Genomic DNA, 26,684 nt, shown 5'->3' with positions numbered 1-26,684 from the left:
GATTGGTCTGAGCATTCTCCTTAAAATGAAGTTTCCAGGAGAAATTGACTAAAGGAGAGGGTTGCAGGGGCATAGTGATTTTCACATAGCCTTACACTCTAAATCAGCCCCCCTTCTACCGCAAGCTTTTTTTTTTTACTGTTTCCTATTCCAGTCTAAATTTAAAAACTACCTGCCTTTGAAAACTAGAGTTTCATCAAATTCTACTACTGAGTTGAACATTAAGCATTTAAGGAAACTTGGAGCCTCATTGTAGGAATCAGTAAGCTCTCTCCTCATAATGTTAAATACTGTATATTGATTTAAAAAACCAAACTTTTGATTCAAGTACCTTAAGACACCCTGTAGGCAGCCTCTCTGCAGCTTGCTATACTGATGAACCAGGTGATCGAATACACCACACCAAGGCTGTGCTAGAGCCTCACCATACATCTCTCCCACTCCTCTCTCTACTCTCCTGATCCTAGCAGTAAGTTACAGCAATTTAACAGACAAGAAGACTGATCAGAGAAAAGCAGCATCATTACCTAATGAGTGGGCAGTGGATTTGTGTTTCAGCCCCAGCTTTAGAAATTGGCATTGTAGTTTGTCCTTCATTCTCAAAAGAGGACCATGACATCAGGGAGGTGATGTCATGACATGCCAGTGAATTGGATTTAAGTGAGGGAGTACTGTGCAAAGTCACCAGCCTCACTTTCTCCTTCAGAGCACTTGCTGTTGGAGACTAGCTAGCCTCAGCAGTTTATGTAGTAAAATACAGTACATGAGCTGCAGAACATGAAAATTGTGTGTCCCTTCTTCATGGAGCATTACGTGGTAGGAAACACCTAGAGGACCGGAGATAGAAAGTAAATGGGCAGGTATGCTTTCTACACTTGGTAGGTCTAGAAAGGCCACTGTTGTGACCTCTTACTTCCTGATATATCCTTTCCTCTGATTTCGTTGTTCCTGGACAGATGACTCTATAAGAGTATAACCCAGATCTTTAACCTGTAAGGAGAGCTCAGGAATACCAGAGATATTGATTCAGAGCAGTCAGTCAGTCCATGGGTCTTACCTATGAGAGAAGAAATGCCTTGAAAAGCTGATTATTTACAACACAGATACTGTGTCCCAAATCCACTTCCATTTAGCAAGTCTTTATTCAGCAGTTGCTATGTTCTTACACTGCTTGGTGTTACCAAGTAGCACTTATATGTGGGGAGGACATACAGAAGAGATTTTGTGAAGGTAGAAATGAGTTTTGGCGCAGTATATTTTGCGCAGGTCAGAAGTTGAAGGTGACACCAAAGTTGCCAGTCTGGGTGATCCTTTTGACAGTAGTGGGGAATTTGGGGAAAGGAGAGGGTTTGGGAGAAAAAATAATGAATTTTCCTTTGGCCATGTTGAATTTGAGATGACTGTGGGACATCCATTCCTAGCTATCCAGAAAGTAGTGGCTGGTGCCGGATTGGAGGTGTTGAGAAGGAGGCGAGTGCTGAGTATATAGTATTTCCACATCTCCCTCTGCTCAGAAATGTACAGTAGTGCCCTGTTCTACCTCTAGAATAAAATATAAACAAATCCCTACCATTCATCTTTCATAATATTGTACTCTATCCCTTAGCTCTCTGTGGTTTTCTCCATTTCTTTCCCCCACTGCCACAAGATGCCTTCATGTTCCATTGACTAGGCATAGTTTGGAGAAATTCATTAGTTACATTTGCAGTCGGTTCTATTTTTCTTGACTTCTCAGTGGGTGGAGGAGGGGAATCAGAGAGGCAGAGAGTTTGGAACTGAAGATTTAAAAAAAACCCAACAGAAGTGTATTCGTGTTGGAGTGAAGACATCCAGGGTTATCCTTTGTAGCTGTTGTTTTTTATAGGTTGCTGACTGACTTGGTGCTTTGGAAAATCTGTAGGAAGATAGCAGGACATAGTGTAGTGGAGTCCAGCTGGCGAGCTCATTGGCTTTCTCAGAGCCATGAGGATTGGCAGCTACCTTGTCACTCATTTTCTCCCATTTGGCTCATCTTTGCTCTTGATGCCTTCTCTCCCCCTCACGCCTGGGAATGGTGTGTGCTGGAGATTTGGTGGTCAGATTATCATTCCAGCCTGGGCTAGCTCCAGGGACTTTCTTGGTCTTCCAGAAAAATAAGAGGACAAAACATGAAAGTGTTTCTCCTCTCAACCGTGACTATTAAGCTGAGTAAGAAAGCAGGAAAGGTACCTGTTATATTTGAGAATATGACTTGATAATAGTAGATTGGTATACTCAAGAAAGACCTTTTGAAAAGCCCCACATATTTGCCCTGGACTGCTTTGAATCATTGAGAATATATTGGCAATTTGGAGTACTGGTGCAGAGTCCAGTCAAAGAGAATGTTTCAGGTTTTTGTTGCTGTTGGTGGTGAGTAATCAAGATTAAGTGACTTGTTCAGGGTCACACAGCTAGTAAGTGTCAAGTGTCTGTTGAAGTCAGGTCCTCTTGACTCCAAGGCTGGAGCTCTATCCACTGCGCCACCTAGCTGCCCCCAAAGAGGATGTTTCTAACAATAATTTCTCAATAAAATGCCACTTGTATTTTCAGTTTCTTCAGACATGTCCTGGGAACAGAAAAGAAATCTTTGCTTCCTGACTTCAAGGGAGTTTAAGAATTTTCAGAATAGACTAAGTCTTTGTTTGACCCTCTGGCTTTTTTTTTTTTAATTTTTCAGCCTACTTTTTGTGGCTATGCTAATAACCTTTGGTACCTTAATCCTCTTAGACCCTTGTTTTTGACAGTTTTCCTTTCCCATGACATAGCCTACTGCATCGTCCTGTTGGAGGGAGAACTGTCCAGAAAACGTTTTACTTGAATTCTATTAGTGATTCTGCTCCTCATTGGATATTCTGGATAGGTCCTCTCTTTACCTGTTGACTTGTTAATGGCTCTCTTGGGCTGCTATCCTCAGATCCCATTCCTGAATCCATCCTGAGAGAAGACTGATCTGAATGACCCTGAAAGCACAGCTTTGGCTAACCTTGCATGGGATAAGGCTGGAAATGTTTGACTAATTTGTATTTTACTAGTATATCTTTGGACTCAAGGGGAAACAGTCCTTGGCCATCACAAGTCTTTTAGCTGTACACATTTACCGTCTGCTTACCACCCATCTAGCAGGCTGAGGATCAAAGGCTTGTTAGGCAGGGGAGGGGGAACCAGGTTGCTTTCTTGTCAGTGGAACCAGAGAAACACCTCTTTTCCGTTCCTTCATAAGAGAAGGGCCTCCGCTTAATAATGCTGCTTGAACTGTTGTCCTCCCCTTGATCCCTCCGGATATAGTGGCTATGGCTTCAGGGCAGGCATCCAGACCCTGCCATTTGGAATAGAAATTGCCTTCAGTACTCTGAGGAAATAAGGTGTTGACATCCTTTTCCTCTACTAAAGGAAAGTCTTCTTTCTTGATAGTGTTTTTTCCTTCTGAGTTTTGTTTGTGAGCATCTCTGTGGAGTTCTGGGAGCTCTTTGCATTTGTAAATTCTCTAGTATAAGGGCTATCTTTTCTTAATGGATAATACCTAGTGGAGTATGTGGGGAAATCTGATGGAGAAAGGATGGAATAGGTAAGCAAAGAGAAAGCTTAGCACAGTGGAAAGAGTTCTGGCTTTAAAATCAGAGGACCTGGTTTCTAACCCTGCTCTAATTAGCTGTGTGACTTTGAACGGCTCGGGTCACCGACTCAGGCCTCAGTTTCCTCACCTATAAAGTGAGGCAGTTGGAATAGATGACCTTGAAGGTATACAATTATGATCCCTTTTCTTTCAGGAATACTTACTGATGGATTAAGTCAAAGAGGAAATAGTGCTAGATCTGTAGTACAAATTCAATCTCTGCCATTTACTACCAACAAGTCCCCTGATCTTTCTGAGCCTCAGTTTTCTCATTGGAAAAATAGACACAATTTCAGTTGTAGTATTTTGTTCACAGAGTTGTTGTGAAGCTCAAATAAAATGTATAAAAATGCTTTCTATAAACCTTAAAGCACTGTATAAATGACAGCTATTATTATATCAACATCTTTTATAGAAAGGGTAGAATTTTTTTCTTAAAAATAGTTAGGACTTTTTAGTTTTAGTTTCTTGTCCCTGCTTTCTGGGCATAATGACAGTACATGACTTCAAAGGAGGGTGATTGTATCATGAAGACATTAATTTGTCCTGAGAGAAAGTTGATTAAAATTTTGTATCTGAGAAAACTAACTTTTGTGGGGGAGAGGAGTGTGCAACAGTAACAACATCAGAACAGGCTATGAATATCTTTGGGAACATAATCAGGCAAAATGTACCGCCTTATTTTACACACGGTGTGAAGTTCGGCCCTTTTGTGGCCTTGCTTTCTCAGGAACCTTTTGAATTTGACCTTGTGTCCTACAGTTTAGAAGTGGTAGTGAGGAAGGGGAGAGGAGATAAACAGTTATTAAGCACCTACTATGTGCCAGGCACTGAGCTAAGCGGTTTTTTTCCCCCCACTTAATAGTAGTTTATTTTTTCTAATTACATGTAAAGATAGTTTTTAATAATCACTTTTATAAAGATTTTGAGTTCTAATTCCCCCCCCCAACAACATGCAATCTGATATAGGCTTTACATCTACAATTGTATTAAACATATTTCCACATTAGTCATGTTGTGGAAGAAGAATCAGAACAAAAAGGAAAAACCACAAGAAGGGAAAAAGAGAAAAGAGTATGCTTCCATCTGCATTCAGACTTCATGGTTGTTTCTCTGGATGTGAATAGCATTTTCCATCATGAGTCTTTTGGAATTATCTTAGATCATTGTATTGCTGAGAACTAAGTCTTATCAAAGTTGGTCGTTGCACTGTGTTGCTGTTACTGTCTACGGTGTTCTCCTGGTTCTGCTCATTTTACTGTGCATCAGTTCATGTAAGTCTTTCCAGGTTTTTCTGAAAATCCACCTTGAGCTAAGCATTTCTGCAAATCATTGGCTCCTCAGAGCAGTCTTGTGAGGTAGATGATATTATTTTCCCCACTTTACAGTTTAGAAAACTGAGTCAGATGGAGGTGAAGTGACTTGCCCATGGTCACAAAGCCAGTAGTGTCTGATGCCTCATTTGAACTCTGGTCTTCCTGACTGCAGGCCCAGCCCTCTCTCTCCACTGTACCACTTAGCTGCCACCTAAGACAGTGCTTATGGTCCATTTTCACTGACAACTTCACTTAGAGTGGGAACATCTTGTCTTGGTGGGTACTGCTGGTCTGAAATTACTTTTGTTCTGGTCCTGCTGTGGACCATTTGTTTGGAACAGGGAAAGCTGTTTGCTCAGTCTCTCCCTTGGTAAACATGGAAACCGCCGCACAGCTGCTCAGCTTCTGGAATTGCCTGGATTTTTTTTTTTTAAATATATGAAAGCAGTTGGGCTGTACCTTTGTTTTATGAATCACGTGTGATAGCCTGCCATAAATAATTATTTGCTGTACTTTGAGGAACAACTTACTGGGATATACTCCCATGCAGAACAAGAATGGATTCAAGCTAGGATTGTTTAGCACACTGTCCTAACTAGACATGTCATTCTGCCCATATAAGGCAAACTTCTCGGGTTACTTTTTACCTTGGCGGAATCACAGGAATGTCAAAGTAACAAGGCCACCTCAGCATAGCTCTGATTCTGCCTCTGCTACTTGATTCACCGGGCCTATCACATGACTTGTTATCCTAGCCATTTCCTTTTGCCCTCGGGAAACTGCCAAAGGTATTGAAGACTACTGCTCCTAAAATGAGGACTTCATTTTCAGGTCTTTGGGGGACAGGACCCACCTGAAAACACCATTTGACCCAAGACACTTAAGTTCTACTTGGATTAAGCAAAGGACTTTTCTTTCTCGATGATCAAAGAGGCACAGAAGTATTATTTCTTCTTCCTTCTCCACTGTCTTTACCCTATGAAGGTAAAGTAAGCTCACAAGGTATCACAGTGTACCCAGCAACACTGATGGTCCTTCCCTACAGGCCATCGATCCTTACATCTCCTGTAATTGGCATCTCCCTGCATAAACAGCTTCTCTTTTTGCAACAATATGTGAAGTCAAAACCATCCTGGCAGGGTACTTTCCAGGCTTTGTTCCAACTTGGCTTGACTCCATTCCACAATGATGCTGGAGGCACCCACCCTTTATGACTGATACTTGGTTTGGCAAGAGCTTAGCAATCTCCCTCCCACCCCTTTTGACTTCCCCTCTTAGGAAGACTATAGGTAGGGCAAGCCCAAGTGATAATTCACACCTGTCGTCTTGCCAGGGCAAACCATTTTTATGGAACAATTATGAGTCAGAGGTTTCAGTATTTTTTTTTTACTGGCTCCTCCCTATCCCATAATTACATTTGGGTTAAAAAAGGTTTGTTTTACTGCCCAAGACATTGTTCTGATTGCCTGCCTCAGGTATGTAGGGTGCCTAGATTTGAAATGTTGAAGGCTGTGCCCTTCTCTGGACTCTGGGAGATCACTCGGAATCCAGAGTAGTCCCATTTTATATCTTCATATAGTCTTAGAAGTTCTGGTGTCAGGAAATAGACTGGATTGTCCTCTTGATTGTTCTGCTTACCCATGAGGCCAAGGAGAGGACTGTACAATTTTAATGCCACAAAATTGACTGTATGGTCTAAGTTCTCTCCCAGAGACCCTGGTAAGCTGTGCCTCATTGCAGTTGTAACAAAGGGCAGTATTTGCCTGTCTGAAGAAATCTCAGTGGGTTGTGTGCCAGCACTGGCCTGTTCAGGGAGGAGGGTAATTGATCATGTTGATAGCTGTCCTAAATTCTCTTATAAACCTTAAAGCTGCCCTGTTTCTGAAAGGCTCATCTTACTCCCAGGCACTGTTAAGAGGGAGGTTAGTTGGGGAGAAGACACTGGGATGAAGTGTCTGAAACGGTGTACAGCTGTGCAGTGTGTCTCCTGGCTTCTGTTTCCTGTGTCCTGTGTCATGATACAGATTCTCCCCCAGACTAAACACAGCAGCCTTAAAAGGTTGACTATCTGGAAGACAGTGTTTTACAGGAACAGCATTTATGAAAATCAGAACACTGATTGGCTATGGTCCTTTCTGTCACCAGTAGGTTTATTAGGTACTCTATCCAGCTCCCATGCTACAAGTTCAGTGATATGCCTTGGGTTTCACTTGAATAGGAGTACCATATTCTGTTGTTTTCTAACCAGTCTTCTAGCTAACCACCTGAAACTTGGTGGGGAAATGGCTTCGCTATAGAGTTCACCTTTTGAAGGTGACCCAGCCATCTTTGGTAAAGGTCAATTCATTTTTACTTCTAACAGCAAGTCCTGGCATGTGGATCATGTAAACATCAGGAAGTGGTAAAGCACAGAGAGTGAGCCATATGGTAGAAAGGTAATTTTAGGGAGAAAAGGGAATATTTGGTCCATTCTCGATGACCATGGTTAATCTGTTTGTGGACTTGGTCCACACTCTTGTCTTAAAGTCCAGAAACCTAGAATCACCTTGGCCCTTGAGCCATATGGAAAGAGAATCTAGGACTCTCTGGTGTTGATATTGAATTGTACCAACAGAATAATTTCCTGAGATTGGAAGCTCAGTGCTTAATTTGCCTTGAAAGGAAGGTATGTATTGGAGATTCAGCCTACAGTTTGACTAGCTAAAGGGCCTGCTTGAATTAGGCCAAGCTTTCATTGAGGTCAATTCCATTTTAGGCTTCTCACAAATAACAAATGTCAATAACTAGACTTGTGTGTTCAAGCATCCATTTGATATGATGTTGATGCAAAAGTGTGTCCATTGTCAGTGGTGCTTGTTGGGGTTCCAAGTTGTACCTCAGAGGCCAGGCCTAGCTCATTTTACTATCCTGTTTAAGGATCAAAGTTTAAACCAGACAATCTTTAATCTGAACAGTAACTTGAGCTAAACTGTAAGCCACTGAAAGGGCAAATAGATTTGGGTTTTTTTTTTCCTTCTAAAGCAGAGACGTACTGTTCCACAGGTGAGGGGCCCCTTAGGTATGATCAGATTCATTTTAACAGCTAGATGCCAACAAGGCTGACTAGGGAAGAACTTGATGAGCCCAGAGAAGGTGGCATGCCTTTGCCTGTGTTGCTTGCTCCAATTAAAAGACAGCTTGTTTTATTTATTCTCTTTATAAAAAGGCAAGGTGCTCCAAGGCATCAGGCCTCACCTCCTCTCCTTTCCAAAGAGTGTTCTTTTAGACTAAAATTTTGCCCTGTTGGGTTCACCTGCTATGCTTGTTAAGATCCAAAGCTCTTTATAGAAATGAACTATGGGAGGAGACAAAAATACAACCATTTCAGAGGAACCAACCATTTGGAAAGGGACCCAAGTGAACTTATTTTTAAAGTGTGTGTGGGAGGATCTTACAAATATATCTTTTAAAAATAGCTTGCTTCTCAGTACTTTGGGCTACTCTGGTTTTTATAATTAAGTTTTTTGCCTTGGAAGTTAAAGTCTCATTCCTAAATTTTCTTGTAGTCAAGTAACCTGGGTTCTGCTGCCAGCACCACCTTTAACCACTATGCAACCATGAGCAAGTCTCTCCTTTCTGGGCAAATTCTTTTCCAAATAGGTAGGAATAGATGATCACTAAGATCCCTTTCTAGCTTTGCCCTTGATTCCTAAGAATATCCTTGACTGGGTGTTAAGCTGGAAAAATGGGCTCAGGGCCTTTCCCCAGTTGATAAATGGTCAAAGAATGTGAATAGGGAGTTTTCAGAGGAAGGATTTCAGGCTGTCGATAACCATATGGAGAAATGCTCTAAATCACTAATAATTAGAGAAATAGAAATTAAAACAACTCTGAGGTACTACCTTACGCTATAATGACAAAAAAAAAAGGAAATGACACATTTTGGAGAGGATTGAGGGAGAGGTATACTAATTCGCTATTGGAGGAGCTTTGAAATGGTCTAACCATTCAGGAAATCTGGAACTTTGCCCAAAAAGCTATTAAGTTGTGCATGCCTTTGACCCGGTGATACCACTACTAGATCTATACCCCAAAGAGAGCAAAGAAAGCAGGAAAGACCCATGTGTACAAAAATACTTATAGCAGTTCTTTTTTGTGTTGGCAAAAAATTAGAAACTGAGGAAAATTGGGGAATCAGGTGGCGAATGGCTGAACACATTATAGTATATTAATTTGATGGTACACTATTGTGCTGTAATAAATAATAAAGGAGGGGATTTCAGAAAAACCTGGGAAGACTTGTATGAACTGATAGAATGTGAAGTGAGCTGAACCAGGAGAACAGTTTATACAATAACAGCAGTATTGTAAAGACAAACAGCCTTGAAAGACTAGAAGCTCTGATTAACACAATCACCAACTCCAAGTCTAGAAAATGTGATGAAACAGCTGCCTCCCTGGTTCTCCTGGCTCCATGGGTGGTGCTCTATCCACTGCACCACCTAGTTGCCCTTGAAGCTTATTTCTTCTCTTTTTTTTCCCCCTTTCTTTCTCTCCTCCCCCCTTATAATCTCTTGAGTATACATATTTGTTATGGGTTTTGTTTTTCTTGTCTTCTCAGTGGGTAGGGGAGAGGAATAGAATTCAGAATTGAAAATAAAGTAAAATTTGAGAGAGAGAGAAAGTGATAATACGAATGAACTCTAGCAAGAGGATGAGCCCAAATCCTGATCTGACTTGCCAGAAGATATAAAGGGAATTGGACCTAAACGGAATTATTTGGACAGTGCAAGGCCCAGGTAAAGGTAAAATGTTGATTCAGTGATCTCCCTACTGCTGATTGCTTAATTTGTGCTTTTGGGGGGGGTGTTTTAGGTTTTCTTCTGTGTAGAGAAATAAGTAGCTGTTCTGTACTTGAAAAAGAAAGTAACCTTAGGGGCAGAGAAGTTCATGAAGGTTAAGGGGTTATTTTGAAGTACAGCATTACAGAGGATAGACTTTTGGCTTCACCAAATTCAACAGTACATTGGCAACTTCTAACGTACCCTGGCAGTCATCTTTTAGACTGGGAGATTTGGTGCCACTTCCCTGACTCTCTAAAAGCCCAGGAGATCAGTTCTTCAAAGCATTCAGGCTCAAGTACACACCCACCAGTTCTCAGGACAAATGGAATCGTGTCGTTGCCTGTTTCACTGCTGGCTCCTGGAGCTGGAAGAGCTCTAAGGACTCCCAACTGCTGTGGGCCAGTAGAAAGGCCGGCCTCCCCAGACTCCCCTTGTCCAAGAAAACCTGACTCAGAGAATTGTGAAGTGGCTGCTGAGCTTGTGTGGCTGTTTGGAGCCTCATGCGTTGGGTTTTAAGGCTTAGCTTGCTGAAAGCCCAGGATCTTTTCCCCCATCCTCAAAAGGAAAACACTCAAGTGTCATCACTGTTCTTCAAGCTGGATAACCATACGAAAATATACAATAAGATTGGAAGTCATAAAGTCATAGAATTTTAGGAGAGACCCTTTGAAACCATGTAGCCCCCTCCTCTTCATCTTTAAGATGAAGAAACTGAGAATTTGGGACTTCATCAGAGTTGCTGCTTGTCAGTGACTGAGGTTGAGGCTCTCAGCTGTCTGGCCAGTGTCTTGTCCTCTTAGAACACATTGTTGCTTGAATTGGAGATTGGGGGAAGCTAGTATGTCAGTGTTGCCTGTTCTGAGTATGGATAGTTTTTGGATAGACTTTGGAATGTGCGCTACACTGCCCTTTGGGGTATTTATGCCTCTTTTCCAACTAGAACATACGAGTTTTCTCATGTGGGAAGAGAAAATTCCTAATAAGGAAAGCTACAGGCCAGGACCTCGGAGTAGCTCTATCATGCAAGGACAAACAACCTAGTTTGAGCAAAATTGCTAGCATCCCCACCATGCTATGACTGTGACATGGTTGGAGAATCAGCATTTTCACTTCTATGATTTTGCTCATGCCAATTACCTCGGCTATCTGGGTCATTCTAAATGAAGGAGTCCTCAGGTGGCCATGGCCCATAAAGCTTCATGATCTGATTTTGGAGCCTTGGTCCATTATCCTGATTTTTTCCCCCCTAACCCTCTTAGCAAATTTTGAAGCACACAGAAATAAGTTGTTTTTTTTATAAATTCTTTCCCAGGAATACATAGCCAAGATATTCTGCAGAATAACTGAGTTAGGAGCTTGGATGGATGGATGCAGACTAGGGCCTTTGGGGGCACCCATGCTGACGACTCCCCAGCTGGTAGCAGGAGCAGAAAACAGAGTTGACAGGCTGGTGTAACTGCTTTTGTCTCAGCTCCTCTTGTTCTTCCCACACTCAACCCTCATTAAAGTGAGCAGAGGCTGAGAAAAAGAAACACAGAAAAAAGTTGCCTTTTCTGTCTATAGAAGCTCCTTTCCCTTTGTTCATGTCTCCCATGTCTCATGGGGTCTTAGAATATAAGCTCTTTGAAGACAGGCATTTGATTTGGGCTTCACTGCTGTCTGGTAAAATTGCTGTATTTCACTTTGCTCTTAGGAAATCTTGTAACCCAGATTTCTCCAGACTTGGCTACAGCCTGAAAAGGGGCTTTGTAGTGGTGCAGGCAGAGGGCAGGTGAGCTGACTCTCCTTTCAGTAGCATGAAAATGAATCCCACAGGGGCCAGTTCTCTCTGGCAGACCTGAAAATAATTCAACTGATGGACGATAAGAAGGGTAGCAGGTGTTTGCCCATAGGAATAAATAGCTGTCCCTCCTATGTGTCAGAGCCCCGGACCTCCTTCCTGAAGAATCTATGGATACACTTAACATGGGAAGCATCAAATACCACAGCCGGGAAAGGCTGAGTTCAGGAGGTGGGACGCCTTCCTCACCCACAGTGCAGCTGATGCCCTGGAGGAGCAACAGACCTGATACGGTATTGAAGATGAGGAGATTGAGACTGCAAGTCTGGACAGAGCCTCTGCCTTCTTCTGTTTGCTGAGGGCTGGCACCACAGGGCAGGCCTATCTTAGCTTGGGTTTGGGGAAAATATCTGACCCTTAAGCTTTTTGGAATCTGAAGGAAGATTAGCTTGAGCAGCCAGCATTCCCGTTCTGGAGGAAATGGGGAAGTGATGCAGCTCAGGCACAGGGGCCAGTTTCTCGTAGAATCCTGGTCTGGGTGGTGATAGGAGCCACCTCCAGGAGCCGCTTGGTTTGTCTGGTCTGGTTTGGTAGAAGCAAGCAGGAGCTCATCCCCTTGTCATCTTGTTTGAGAGGGTTACTCACCTGTGCTGAGTGGAAGGGCTGTGTGCTGCTGAAGTAGAGCTTGTCTGGCCAGACTCATTTTTAGCTTGAAAGGTTTGGCCTGAGAATAGGCTTTATATGAGTCACACTTTTATTTTGGTTTGTTGAGGAATTTTAGCTTCTCTTTAAATGGCCTCTGTAGGTGCCAGGGTTTGCTCTGTCTGTCTTTGCCCCCACAGTACTAAGTATATGTTTTGTAACAGTGAGCTATTTGGAAGAGAGGAGAAACAAAGCTCTTTAAAATGGAACTACTGCATCAATAAACCTCTCTTCTTTCTGAGAAGCACTGCTTGGCCATTAGTGCATTTTGTCCATTGGAAACTGCTTTGATGTCTTTTTGAAGTTTTCTTTTGAAAGTTCATTTCTCATTAAATTAGCAACTGAGAGTAGAAAAGTTTTCCTTTTTGGGGGAGGGGGAGAAGGCGTTTGTCATCAATAAATAGCTCATTTAAAACTCATAGATGCCACATTCCCTGCTGCTGAAATCACCTCAACCTCCACTGATTGGGTCTGGGTGTTTGGGGTGGAACAATACCCATCATTCATCCATTCATCCATCCATCCATCCCACTTCCTGGTTGCCTAGAACCAGCTCCCCACAGGAGCCCAGCTTGATGGGAGGGTCCTAGTTACTCAGGAAGGGCTTTTATGGCCTAGCAAGGAGAGGAAGATGACCGGTTTTGGAGAGGGGTTACTCAGGTTCAGTTTAACAAATCATTTGAGAAAAAGCTTTTCAGACCCAAGTCTGCAAGAATAGGGAATTAACAATAGAGCCTACATGAACCACTAAGTGTTTGTTTCTTCCCCTTCCCTATTCAGAGAGGCTATAGCAGACTACAGATATATAATTGCAGCTTTTACAATCACTTCTTTTTGTGGGTGTGGCTTTTTTTTTTAACATTCTTTTACCAAAAAAATGTCTATATCCTTCCTAAATAGAGTTCTTGGGGTAGGTTTTTCTTAATGGGTAGGTGGTAATGGCTTCTGAGTAAAAGTCTTTTTTGCTTTGGCAAGTTTCGCAAAAGGCAAGTGAATATTATCTTAATTTTTTGAAAAAGGGAGAAGATCATCTTTCCTTGTTGCAAACTAGAGAGAGTCTGCAAACAAGCCAATGAACTTGACTTGACTTCCTGGACAGATTCTAGGACATATGATTAAAGGGATGCTTGCTTAAACAGGAGGACTGATCATGAAGTGCCAGAGTATACTTCCTCAGAACAGGCCATTCCTGTTCCTCATTTACTTTTTGGGCAGAGCTTCTAGACTTAGATCATAAGAATGTTGTACAGTTGGCTAATGTATAGATGTAAAGGTTTTAACAAAGTCTTCCATGGTCTTCTTGTGGACAAGATAGAAAGACATGGGTTAGACAGCTGTCCAGTTAGGTGCATTTAGAGCCAGACTCAGACATTAAAATAGTTTGATATCTTCTGAGAAAGCAATCTCTTGCAGTGCTCTAGAGATTTGTGCTTGGACCAGTGCTGTTTTGTTTTTTTTATCAGCAATTTGGGCAAAGGCATAAGAAAATGACATAAAACTAGGAAGTATAGCTAACACTTTGGGTGATAGGTCCGAATCCAGAGAGGAAGATGGAAGAAGCATGCTTTGATAATGGTTCAGCTGGAAATGATCTTGGGGTTATTATTTAGTGGACTGATTTTGAAGTCCTAAGACCTGAGTTCAAAGCTGTCTTGGGCAAGTTATTTCACTTCTTTGGTAGAATGACTTGGTTGGACTAAGTTGCTTTTTTAGGTTCTTTCCAGCTCTGAATCTAGGATCCTTTGTGACCCAGCAGGAATCACTACTGTGATATGTCTCCAACCATGCCAGTGCATTAAGAAAAGACACAATATCCCAAACTAGGGAGGTAATAGTCCTACTTCCTGTCCTCTGTCCTAATCAGACAGCACCTGGGCTTATTATGATCATTCATTCATACACCTTAGGAAGGGTGCTGATGAACCAAAGACTGTCCAAGTGGGCAGTGAGGACTGTGTCATGTGAAGAATTGTTGAAAGGACTCTGGGAATATTTGGCCTGAAGAAGAGAAGACATAAGGAAGAGGGATAAGATGTGTTGTGTGTGACCCCAGAGGGCAGAAGTGGAATCACTGGCTAAAAATTGCAGAGGAGATGATTGAGAAAAGGATAGGAAAAGCTTTCTAATAATTAGAATTATCCAAAAGGGGAATAATGGGTCGCCCTGCCCATTGTGAGTGCCTGCTTACTACAGGTCTTCAAGCAAAGACTAGGTGACCATTTCTGGGGGATTGTTGTAGAGTAGATTTTTGTTTGGTATTCAGTGGAGAGTTTCTAAGATTGTTTGATTCTGTGATTGCCAGAAAGCCAGTTGAGAGATACCTCTCTATCTACCCCTTCCAAATCTGGGCATTGGCACAGTGGTCAAGGCAGCAAGTGTATACAGAACTCCTGAAGGAAAAGGCCGAATGCCCTTTTGCTAGCTCTTCCCTGTGGTATTGGAAGCCTTGGTTGTTGTACCTATAGAGAAAGTCTGTTTTAAACTAGCTTATTTTGTTTTTGTCTGGTCCCCGATAACTTTGATGAAGGTGAATTTAGGGTCTGTGCTATCATCTCAATAGCTCAGCAGAGCCATTTTTACCTTCCCTTTTCTCCTTTTAATCTATTTCCCTGAGAGTGTGATAGCCAAACTCTGTTAGTATGGATGGACGCCTTACTTGGTTGGCTCACAGTCTGACCACTCTGTTGCCCCAGAGGGTGGGAGTGAGATCAGAGCCCTCATACAGTGGTATTTGCCATCAAAACCAGACAAGCTGGAAACTGTCTTCCTGCCACTCTTTCCATATTCACTAAAAGAACAGAGGAAGGAAGGAGGGCAGGTAGATAGTTACTCTGAAATGAAATTGAAGCTGAAGCCTGGAGTTTGTATTTCTTGCTCCTCCAGTTCGACAGCTCCCTCCCTGTACCACCCCCAGTGCACTGGGTTTCCATGGTGGCATGTTTGGAAATTCAACCTAGAATAAGCAGGCCCAGAGAAGGGACTGTCCTGCTTCTGGAGTCTCTTTTTCCTCCTGATAAAAATCAGTCTGTCATCTGAAATTGAAGTTTGAAAGGAATTAAGACTTGGCAACAGGAAATATCTAATGCCTTTGTTATAAAAGTTCTGGGACTTGGAACTTAGGACTTGATCCATAGAAACGTAAGCTATGTATCAGCCTGCATAACTGAAGTCTAAAATAGGTAAAAATGAGAAGTGTTTAAGCCGAGTGTTATTTTTGTAGCATGGTTTAAAAAAAAAAGCCATGAATTTTTAACACATCATTCATTCTCTAGCCCTGGCTCTGTGGGTCGCTACTTTCTTCTGGGAAATGATCAGTTGGGGTTAACTCAGAGGTTAGAGATGTTACTTATATTTCCTTCACTTAAGCGCAGCATTTCAAGAATAGCTTGTCATCTGCCCTCCCTCCATGAAGTTGCCTGTGTAAAAGGGCAATCCAGACAGGCAGCAAAACTCCTCTTCTTCCAGGCGTGAGAGGGCAGCTCTTTCCTGCAGCTTTAGTTATTTGCCAGGTCAGTCACCAGCCATCTTTTGGTGTTCTTCCAATGTACTTTTACTACTTCAAAGAATCCAGGAGTTTGTCAGCATGTACTCCTTTTCTGCCAAGGCAGAGCCAGCCACTCCTTGCCGTTATAGATGGTTTTCATGAGTTTCTGTGGCAAAAGACCCCCATCACTTAGTGACCAGCCTTCTGGTAACGAGCCTGTCGGTCTGCACTTAGTCCTTGGATGAAATGCGTATAGTGTCAATTGGTCCTTGAGGGCTGTAGGATCTGCCCGGGCTTGTGTTCCGCTGGCAATATCTTGGATTACCCAGAGGCCTAACCATATCATGATGAGGCCTCACTGAAGGGGTCTCCATTTAAAGCATCGTCTAAGCTATCATTAGCCAGCTTCTACTGGGGCAGCTCTTTGTGTGCTCAGTGCCAGGCTGAGGAGCCAGGAAGGGGATATTGAAGTTATAAGTCATTTTCCATATGTGGAATCTTGGACTTATTATCACGGGCGTCACAGACCACCCAGTCCAAACGTACCTGCACAAGAAAGAATCCTTTCAGGGCAGCTAGGTGACAGTGGATAGAGCACCGGCCCTGAAGTTAGGAAGACCTGAGTTCAAAGTCCGCCTTAGACACTTGACAGTTACTAGCTATGTGACCCTGGGCAAGTCAGCTTAACCCCATTGCCTAGCAAAAACAAAAAACAAATACATGTGGTCAAGCAAAATAGTTTAAAAAAGAAAGAATCCTTTTTACCATTTCTCCAATACCCTCCAGACTTTGCTTTAAAACCTCTACTAAGGAAAAGGCTACCATCTTCTGAGGTAACTCAGGCTACTAGTAGAGTTCTCATCATTTAGGAAGTTTTGAGTGAGGAAGCTGTACAGCCCCAGTTCTCTTCATTGCTCTTAGCTCTTCCCTCTAGAGCCCAGCTGGACAGTCTTTCCTTCTCCTTGCTAGATATCCTTAGTAACTTCAGGCATGAACTCTGGACCCTCCCAGTTGCCCCTCTAGCCTCCAGCTTATCAGTGTCCTCAGCAAAATGTGTTGTTGCCCAGAGGTGACCACAGTCCCTCTGTGGTCTGACTAGGCCAAGAATGCCAAACCCTGGTCCCAGGGGCCTCTCTGACTGCCACTGTGCTGTTCACAGACTGCTTCTACCTGTGCCTTGTGAAGTTGATTTATAAGACTGCAGAGACAGCATGATGTAGTGCTTTGGAGTCTAGAAAATTTTGATTCACATCCTACTTCTGGTATAGACTGTCTGTGTGACCCTAGGCTGGTAACTTAGCCTCCCAGCTTCCCAAGAGAAGTGTAGGATTTGCATCAGTGTAGGAAAACTTCTTACTTGGCACTCCCATTGCTGATGAAATCACAAGTCCAGTTTAAAAAATACAAGAGGACGAGTGCTAACAGCAAGTTGTGGCCTGTAGGGGCTGTTCACAAGGAAGCGAAATGACTGGCTCTAGTTAGGGAGGGCTTCTTGGGGGAGGCTAGCTCAGCCTGAAAGCATAGGTAGGCTTTGGCTGGACAGAGAGGAGAGTTATGGGAACAGACAGAGGAAGAACACCACCAGCCCAGTTGTTCAGGAAGCAGTGAGTTTGGCCTGGCTAAAGCAGAGTAGATACAGGTTGAGTGGAAGGCGAAACAAGTTTTATTCAAATCTAAATCTATGTTAGACTTTGTACAGATGCAGAGCAGGCACAGACAGTGATCACCCTGCCCTCTTCGTTTCTTATTGCCCTAGTTCGAGCCCCACTGTCGCAGACGGTCAGAGAGAGTCAGACATGTTTTCACTTCCACGTTGATAGCTGTTTCTCTACGGGAGTTGAGTGCCCCTAAGCCTTGTCTCCAGCATCAGGGCACAGAGAACCTAGTCTTTGGGGTTTTGCCTGGCAGAGCAGATTCGAACTAGCCGCAGCAGGGTGGTACAGTGGATAGAGCACTGGGCCAGGAGTCAGGAGGACCTGAGTTTAAATTCACCCTCAGACTGAGTTTGACCCTGGGCAAGTCACTTCACTTCTGCAACTCAGTCCCAAGATTGTTGTAAAAGTGCTTAACATAGTGTCTGCCACACAGCTGACCCTCCCTATTACTATTGAGGGTAATGCCGTCCTCCTATTCCTATAGGCTCACAACCTACATCCTGTACTTCTCGCTCCCCAGCCCCATCCCCTCCCCAGGCCTTTCAGATTCACTTTTGCAGTATCTCCGATTTGCCCCCTTCTCTCCTCTGACTGCCAATCCTCCTGGTGCAGGCTCTCATTACCTCACCCCTGAACTGTGGCAGTAAGGCTCTCCTCACTTCTCTCCATCCTCCATTGGCCGCCTTTACTGCCAGCATCAAATACAAAATCCTCTGACTTTCAAAGTCCTTAACAACCTAGTCCCCTCCTACCTTTTCAGTCTACCACATACACTGGCCTCCTGGCTATTACACAAACAAGAAATGCCTTCTCTTTTCTCCAGGCATTCTCTCTACTTAGATTGCACTCCCCCTTGGCTCTCAGCTCTGTTTCCTGGTTTCCCTTAAGTCCCAACTAAAATGCCCTCTTTTACAGGAAGCCATTTCCAACCCTTGGAATTCTAGTGCCTCCTCACTTTTATTTCCTCTTGATCCTGTATACATTGTGTACATTTTTGCCTCTCCCATTAGATTGTTACTCCTCAAGGGCAGGAACTATCTTTTGCCTCTTTTTGTATCCCCAGCAATTAGCACAAATGCCTGCACGTAGTAGTTGCTTAATACATTTTTGTTGATTGACATAGAAATCCTTCCTTCCTTCCCTCCTTCACCGCTGTACTGGTAGTCAGGAAAGAAACCTGGTTTTGAGCACTGGCTCTGCCACATAATAACCATGTGACCTTGAGCAAGTCACATGACTAATCTTTCTTCTTATGTAAAGTAAGTTTTGACTAGGTGATCTCAGGTGCCTTCCCACTCTAAAATCTGATTATCTGCAAAGGAGCCACAGCATGGCTTTCCCAGTCTCTCTTCTTCCATAGTCCTTCATTGCTACCCTCTGCGTCCCAGTACTCCACTTCTGATGAGGAGCTGATCTCAGATAATACTGTCAGAGTTGGCACATGTTGTTAGAACTCTGAAATTCATTCTCTGTAGGACCAAGTATTCATTAAGAGGCTGCTCTCTCTAGGAGGGTTTGCTGTGTTGTATCTCTTTGTGAATGAGCGTAGCCGGTAACAGTTGTCAAAACAAATGGTATTTGGCTGCAGCCTCTTTGGAAAGAACTCTGGCTCTCTCTTCTCTGGGTGGCCCCTCTGCTAGCTTATCTGGCTGGTTACAGTCTTGGACTGGGAAGCCACTTGGTACTTTGAGTTGGCCTTGTGCTGAATTTTGTGCCAGCCTCGAGATCAGCCTGCGATTGTGTCCTTTCTGCAGGAGCGCTTCAGTGAGAATGAGTATAGATGGCATTTTCCCTAAAAGAGGTTTAGACACATTTGTGTGAAAAGAAAAATACCCTCTTCTTCCTTTTCATGGACAATGTCTCGTAACATGTCCGAACTCAAAACTGTACTGATTATACAACCCCTCGCCCTTTTATGTATGCCATGGCTATCTCTATTGGGGGGGGAGGGTCCTGTTTATAGTTTATTTTTATTTCCTACTTATTACCTCTTTAAGTATCAGGAAGGGGGAGCTGTGTCTTATACTGCCAGTCCATTGGGACAGAAACTTTTCGTTCCTTCTTCCTTGAGTGTGTCTGTCTAACTCTTCTGGGGCTTTTAAGATCTGCGGTGTGATATAGGACTGGTTTCATTTCACAATCTGCACATTTGGGGAAATCACTTTGCCTCCCTGTGCCTCTGTTTCTTTATCTATAGAATGTGGATAATCATCTTTCACTGTATATCACACAGTATTGTTTTGAAGAAAACACTCTTAAAGCCCTGAAGTGTGGTAGAAATGTGAGTTGCTATTCTTAGATTAGGGCAGTTTATGGTTGTGATTTGGGCAGAGTGGGTCATATAATCAGCTGATGAAGACCCAGGAAGATATGCAGTGGGGTCAGTGAATAAGACGCAGGCATCAGCACGCACCATGTATTGCTTGCTGGTGAGCAGGGGAAGCCTCTAGCCCAAAAGCGCCGTTGCCCACCAGTGAGACTCTTCATAATTTTGTTCAGGGATGAAAGAGTGCAATTCCTTTTAACCTTTTCCCTGGGCAGCCCTTTAATTCTTTCAGTGAAGAAGCTGAGGCCCAGAGAGGTTATATGACTTATAAGCAGAGATCACGTAAGTACTAAATAGCAAAGCCAGGGTTCAGTTGCCTTTCTTTTACCTCCAAATCCCATACTCTTTTCAGTGTCATATCGCATCTCTTCATCTTTCTTAGCTTCAGCTGTGAAACGAGGAGGTTAGAGTGGATAGACTTTAAAGAGCATTCCTGCTCTGACATTAGTTCTGTGTTCCATATGATAGGGCTCCTCTAGTTCCAGCATTCAGGATGCTGTGTAGGGGCTTACTTTTGTCTGTCTTTAACACGTGTACCTGGATGGGCAAGCAGACAAGCAGGCTAGGCGTTATGATGAGGACTTTGGTGCTGAAGACCACATGTTGGCATGCAGCACTGTGCTCTTTGCTTGGTTAGGAGCCATAGCTAGCCTTGGTCTGTCTGGTGGAAGGTAAATGGGCCCACTTAAAGAAGACTGTTTGGGAATGTGATTGTAAATAAATGCACTGAATCCTAATCCAGTGTTTTTGGGTTTCTAGACTTTCACAGCATGGTGCAACTCTCACTTGCGGAAAGCTGGCACCCAGATCGAGAACATCGACGAGGATTTTAGGGATGGGCTCAAACTCATGCTCCTCTTAGAGGTTATTTCAGGTAAGGTGTGTAATAGATGTATAGAGGTGTTGTCAGAAAAACTGTAGAAACTACTCCAGAAACGGGTTGCTGTAGAGAAGAGTGAAATTGTCTAACCACTGTAGTGATGTTGGTTGAGGTGTCTATCTGTCAGCTCTAGGCATTATCCGGGGTGGGGGAGTTTTAAGTGCTTTGGGCAGGGGAAATAACTGGCAACATATTTATAAAGCGAATCAAGGAACTTGAAGACTTTTCTGTCCTGTCCCTTCCTCTCTGCAGGGGAACGGCTACCTAAACCAGAGCGAGGGAAAATGAGAGTGCACAAAATTAACAATGTGAACAAAGCCCTGGACTTCATTGCAAGCAAAGGTGTCAAGCTGGTCTCCATAGGAGCTGAAGGTGAGTTGAGGATGGCGTCTCTAGGATCAAGTGCCAGCTTGGTCTTTAATTTTTGAACCTGACATATCAAACTGTGGGTATAAGACCATATGTGGTGGTGTCATCAATGTCAGGAAGAAGGATGACTGATATTGCCATTTCATTTTGGAAAGCTAGGGGTTTCATAAACATTCCACAATGTTATAAAACGTTTTCTTGATTTAACTTAGATTAAATTGATTTTTCTTCTTATGAAGCCTTATGTTATTTACTTTCCTGTTAGAGCAAATCCGTTTTATATGGTAAAAGGGAAAATGAATGAGCATTTTCAGATTAATTCTGAAGGAAGGAAACAATGGCCTTCCTAACCACATCAGTAGAACATGCCCTTTAAATGGTTTTTTTAGCAGTATGGGGATGATGTAGCCTTACACCCGGTCTTTTTAATCAAAAGTCTGCATCTGTGAGTCAGCCAGCATGGGTACAGAGAGAACGTTGCCACATTCTGGAAATGATCCCAATGTCTTTGGAAGCCCCGATAGCCTTCACACAAGAAAGGCACTTTTGGGGATGGGGTTTAGACCAAGAAGCTCCATGTGGCACAGGGTGGTTTGGTAGGGAGAGAATCCTGAAACTTTTTATACTGGGAAAATAATGCTATCATCAAACATCCCTTATAGACACACATCCAGATTGGTTTTCACCCTTTGTTGGCTGCTATTCATTTATTTCTTACAAATGCAAATGACAAGCTCCCTTGGGTTCAGGAAATAGCAGGTGCTTGTTCCTGGGCACAGAGGCAGATTATTAGACCTGATCCCAGTGCACAGGGTAGATTGACTGTGTCCTCATTTCACTGAGGGACTTCAGAAGAGGCCACACTTTAATCATACTGGTGTACTGGCTCTTCCAGCTCCTAGCCTTGTGTGAATCTCTACATCCATAGTTCTTTGAGCACTAAGAAACTGTCTGGATAGATCCTGGGAACCTCATGCTTTCATCTGGGTCCATTTTTTGCCCTCCTGTCCTTAGTGGATGAGGAGAATACCTGACCTCCGACCTCTTTCCTCAAGCCACCGTACTTGAAGGGGGGGAAAAAAACCAAACCATGGAGCGAATATTCCCTCAGTCCAGTGGCCAGATACATATGAAGCCACAGATGACAGAACTCACAGGCGCTTTAGAGAGGAGGTGAAGGCAGATTGGGGCCAGCAGCTTGGAATCCAGCACAGCTAGCAATTTTAATCATTAGTCAGTGCAGCTTTTCTTTCCTGGGATATCCATGTTGTCCCAGCTTTTAGAAAAACAAAGAAAACTAATTGTTATTAATGACTGGATTAAGGAATTTGGCCCAAATACCAACACGATTTATTTGTGTTGTTCCAAGTATCACTGTGAGGTATTTCTTTGCCAAGTCTATATTCTGGCAGTAAAGTTGTTTGCAGGGTAAGGGGTGGGGGGGTGTAAGTTAAAAAAAAAAAAAAGATCAGATTCTAAGATTTGGTGTCCTTGAGTGCTTCTCTCTTTCTGGCCTGACTCTAGCATTTTGCTTCTAACAGCAGCATTTATTTTGCTATAATTCTAGTCTGTAAATAGAGATGGGATTGGAAGAGGGAGAGGAGAAGATGTTTTTGGCAAACCAGATTTGAAGCAATTGTCAGTTTTCATTTTGAGGAAAAACTCAACCTAAAAATGTCTGCTTCTCCATTTGGTGCTGCCTCCTGCCTCCCACCTCCCACCCCCAGCCCATGGTAACCTCCTCCTCTTAGAACAAAGAGGTAGCCTGGTAAGAAAACAGGTGACTTTGAGAAGACTTAGAAAAAAAGGCATCTGGAGAAGTTCTATTGGCCCAGCTAAGCAGTGGGATGGTATCTGAGCTGTCAAAATGAGCTGGGCCAAAGGAAGGCGTCTGGTCCACACTGGGTCAGAACAAGAATCATGAGATGAGAAGCCTTAGTGAGTTTGCGTTCTGGAGTGCTGACAGCATTGCCTGTGGAGAGGGAGTCAGGCACCACTCAAATTATCAAAGTCAGAGTTACCTTTATAGTAAATGGCTTTCACCACTTTGAGAGCAGTAACTTTTAAAAAAATACTGATGGTCTTTTAAAAAATATGTAACTGTTACTTTCCAGTAACTGCGCCTTCTCCAACAGAACCCTTCCTTGAAGTAAATAAGTTACACAAAACATACTGTCACCCTGGTCAACTCTGAAAATACACACCTCTATCTATAGCTATATGTTCACCCCCTCTCTCAGGAGAGATGAAAGGCGCCATATTACTTTGAGTGGGGTTAGGTTGGTGAATTGTACTCTTTTTGAAACCTTTGTAACTTTGAGGATTCTTTGTGTGCTGTTTTCAGAGATTGTGGATGGCAATGCAAAGATGACATTGGGAATGATTTGGACCATTATTCTTCGATTTGCCATCCAGGACATCTCAGTGGAAGGTAAGAGCTAACTTTGGCTGCTGAGTTAGCTGCCCACCCCTTCTTTGCTAACTCCCGTGGGAAACATCCTGATATCTTGCTAGTCTGTTCAAATTGCATTCCGCTGGGCTTATTTCAGTATGGTATCTTGTTGGCAATTGGCCCTTTTCTCAAGTAGCATCTAGCATCTTTGGTACATAGTCTTGGATAAATCCTCATCACCCCATCATGAGTGTCTTTCTGCGGCCTTCCATACTTGGCTGATCTTATTTCAAAGGCCCTTGGACATCCTTTAGCTCATTGGGTACACTTGTTAGGAGGTTGGCAAATGGGAATTCTGAGCCCCAGAGAGATGAGGGTAACATGGCCAAGGTGAGAATAGACTCCAGAACAGAAACCGCTGGTCTTGACTTCTCATGGTGCTGCTGTCACTTCCTCCTTTGTTTTGGATGTGAAGCAGCATAGACAGTTTTGTTTTCCTTTGCCTCACCTCTACCTGTAGGATCACATTCCAGGCTGCTTAGGTTTGTGTGATAGATAATGAGAAAAAAGAGATATCGCACCTAGCATAACTCAGTGGGGCACCTGATTAGGAAGGGAAAAGAGTCCCTTACGTGATAGCTCCTTTTTCCTCAGTTCAGCCAAACATTTTTCAGATGTGGGACATTGGTTTTTTTATGTGTCCGGATCTCTGAGATTTTGGGTAAGGATGACTCACTTTCCTTCACAGGCCCTAAATGTGTATTATCTAGTCTTTTCTTTAGCCAACATAGACCTAGAATTTCATTTTCTATCCCCAGAGAATTTTATATACTCGATCTGCAGAACCGGGCAATTCCGCATATGGGACTCCCGCCTGTCTGCTGGGGCAGAAATCCTCATTTGTCTTCACTGACTTCAGAGCTTCCAGATAGTGTGCTGGCAACTTAGTGAAGCAAACGTTTCTTTCTGAAGAGGTTCCCCCCTTCTTGTGTTTTTTTTTTTATTTTATTAATTTATTTTGATTTATCAACAATCACTTCCATATGCTTTTTAGCTTGAAATTTTTCTCCCTCTTTCTCCCCACCACCTTCTCCAAGATGGCGCACAGTCTGATATAGGCTATACATATACATTCCTATTAAGCATATTTTCACATTAGTGAAGTTGTAAGTAAAAATTAAAACCAATTGGAGGAACCATCAGAAAGAGGAAACAAAACTCAACAGAAGAGGAAAAACAGATGATAGCAGTTCAACTTCCATAGTTCTTTCTTTGGATGTGGATGGCATTTTCCATCACGAGGCCTCTGGAGATGTCTTAGATCCTTGTATTGCTGGGAAGGGTTAAGTTTATCAATATTAGTCTTTGCACAGTGTGGCTGTTATTGTGTACAAAGTTCTCTTGGTTCTGCTCACTTCACTCAGCATCAGACCATATAAGTCTTTCCAGGTTTTTCTGAAGTCAGCCTCTTCATCATTTCTTATAGCACAATGGTATTCCATTACGTTCATGTACCACAACTTGCTCAGCCATTCCCCAATGGATGGGCATCCTCTCCATTTCCAATTCTTTGCCACCACAGAAAGAGCTGCTATGAAAATTTTTGTACATGTGGGTCCTTTTCCCATTTGTATGATCTCTTTGGGATATAGCCCTAGAAGTGCTAGTGCTGGGTCAAAGGGTATGCACATTTTTGTAGCCCTTTGGGCGTAGTTCCAAGTTGTTCTCCAGAATGGTTGGATCATTTCACAACTCCACCAACAATGCATTAGTGTTCCAATTTTCCCACATCTTCTCCAGCATTTGTCATTTTCCTGTTTTGTCATGTTGGCCAATCTGATAAGTGTGATGTGGTACCTCAGAGTTGTTTTGATTTGCATTTCTCTAATCAATAGTGATTTAGAGCATTTTTTCATGTGACTATAGATGGCTTTAATTTCTTCATCTGAGAACTGTCTGTTGATATCCTTTGACCATTTAGCAGTTGGGGTCCCCCCTTCTTGTTGCTTCAGCTCAAAGGACATGCAGCAGTTTTCACTTAACTTTCCTTCTCTTGGAGTGGCTGGGAAGGCTTAGGTTTATGCACTGAAGGATATGAGAGAAGAATTCAGCTTGTATGGAGAAATGAGCACTAGGTTTAGAGTCAAAGAGCTTAGTTCAAATCTCCCCCCATTCCCCTGACTCAGTCCTAATATCTGAAACAGAAGGATGGAGTAGGTGACGTCTGGTGCGCTGTCAGTCTTTGATCCTTTCCAGTGTAAGAGTGTTATTACTCATACTGGAGGTGCAAGGGGTGCAGAGTCCACAAATGTTGATTTTGTACCTTTGTCATCAAGAATATACATTTCAGCAACAACATCTGCCAGTGGAAGTTCAGAGACATGATAGTTTATCATGCTTTTTATTAAAAATGTGGGGGATAGTTCACTTTTGGGATCTCCTAGGCCTCTCAGGTACTAAAAATTAAAAGTAAAATCTGGGGGGAGCTTCCCTTAGAGAATATAATAATTTACTTAAATTTTTCTCCCCATCACCTGAAGAGTTTCAGTTTTAATGTCTTTTGTACTATCATTTGGTGGGGGGTAGTTCATTTTATCATAATACATCATACTCTTTCTATGAAGAGCAAGAAGATGTTCTTTTGGGACCTGTTAAGCTTATTATCTTCAAGGCACTGTACTATAGGGTGGGGATACAAAAAAGAAATTCACCCCCCCGCAAAAAAAAAAGCCTACCCTTTAGAAGTGTATGTTCTAGTTGGGGGAGAAAACATGTAAATATCTACCCCCACAATATATGCAGTATGAATGAAGGTAATACGAAAAGGAAGACATTCCTGTAGCCTCGCAGACCACAAACGGCTTTGACAAAAGGTGGAATTTGACCTGACCTAGTCTTAGAGAAAGCTTGGAAGTAGAGATGAGGGACAGAGTATGCCATGCCGGTGGAACCATTAGTGCAAATGCGTGGATTTGGGAGGTGGTGTGTTCGGTGTGACTCCAAGGAGGCTACTCTAGCTAGCCCATAGCTTGTATGAGGGGTGTGTAAAGGGTGTGGAGACTGGAAAAAGAAGAGGCCAGGTTGTGAGGAGTTTTACATGAGAGACAAGCTTATATTAGATGCTGAAGGTGATGGGGAGCTACTGGAGGTTATTGGTTAGAGTAGGCGACACAGTCAGGCCCTGGCGGCCAAGTGGACGATGTTTGAGATTGGGAAGACTTGAGGCCATCGGAATGGTCTAAGTGACGGCTGGCAGCAGAGTGACAGCTGTGTTGTATCAGAGGATGTGATGAGAGATGTGATGAAGGTAAAAACAACCAGATTTG

The 26,684-nt window shown here is 43.0% G+C and overlaps 1 protein-coding gene across 4 annotated transcripts in view; it reads left to right on the top strand.

Moving 5' to 3' along the window:
• The window catches only part of ACTN4 (actinin alpha 4), an 82,348-nt gene that overhangs the window by 30,090 nt on the left and 25,574 nt on the right, over nucleotides 1-26,684 (top strand). For all 4 annotated transcript variants that reach the window (XM_078145801.1, XM_020978446.2, XM_020978416.2 and 1 more), the window contains exons 2-4: nucleotides 20,477-20,591; nucleotides 20,850-20,969; nucleotides 23,311-23,397. In XM_078145801.1, the coding sequence (XP_078001927.1) occupies nucleotides 20,477-20,591; nucleotides 20,850-20,969; nucleotides 23,311-23,397 (322 nt within the window). The remainder of the gene's footprint in view (nucleotides 1-20,476; nucleotides 20,592-20,849; nucleotides 20,970-23,310; nucleotides 23,398-26,684) is intronic.

This window comes from Phascolarctos cinereus, unplaced genomic scaffold, assembly GCF_003287225.1.
Source record: "Phascolarctos cinereus isolate Bilbo 61053 unplaced genomic scaffold, phaCin_HiC Scaffold_726;HRSCAF=1367, whole genome shotgun sequence".
In the NCBI taxonomy this organism is placed as follows: domain Eukaryota; kingdom Metazoa; phylum Chordata; class Mammalia; order Diprotodontia; family Phascolarctidae; genus Phascolarctos; species Phascolarctos cinereus.
This window is presented reverse-complemented; position numbering and strand designations above follow the sequence as displayed.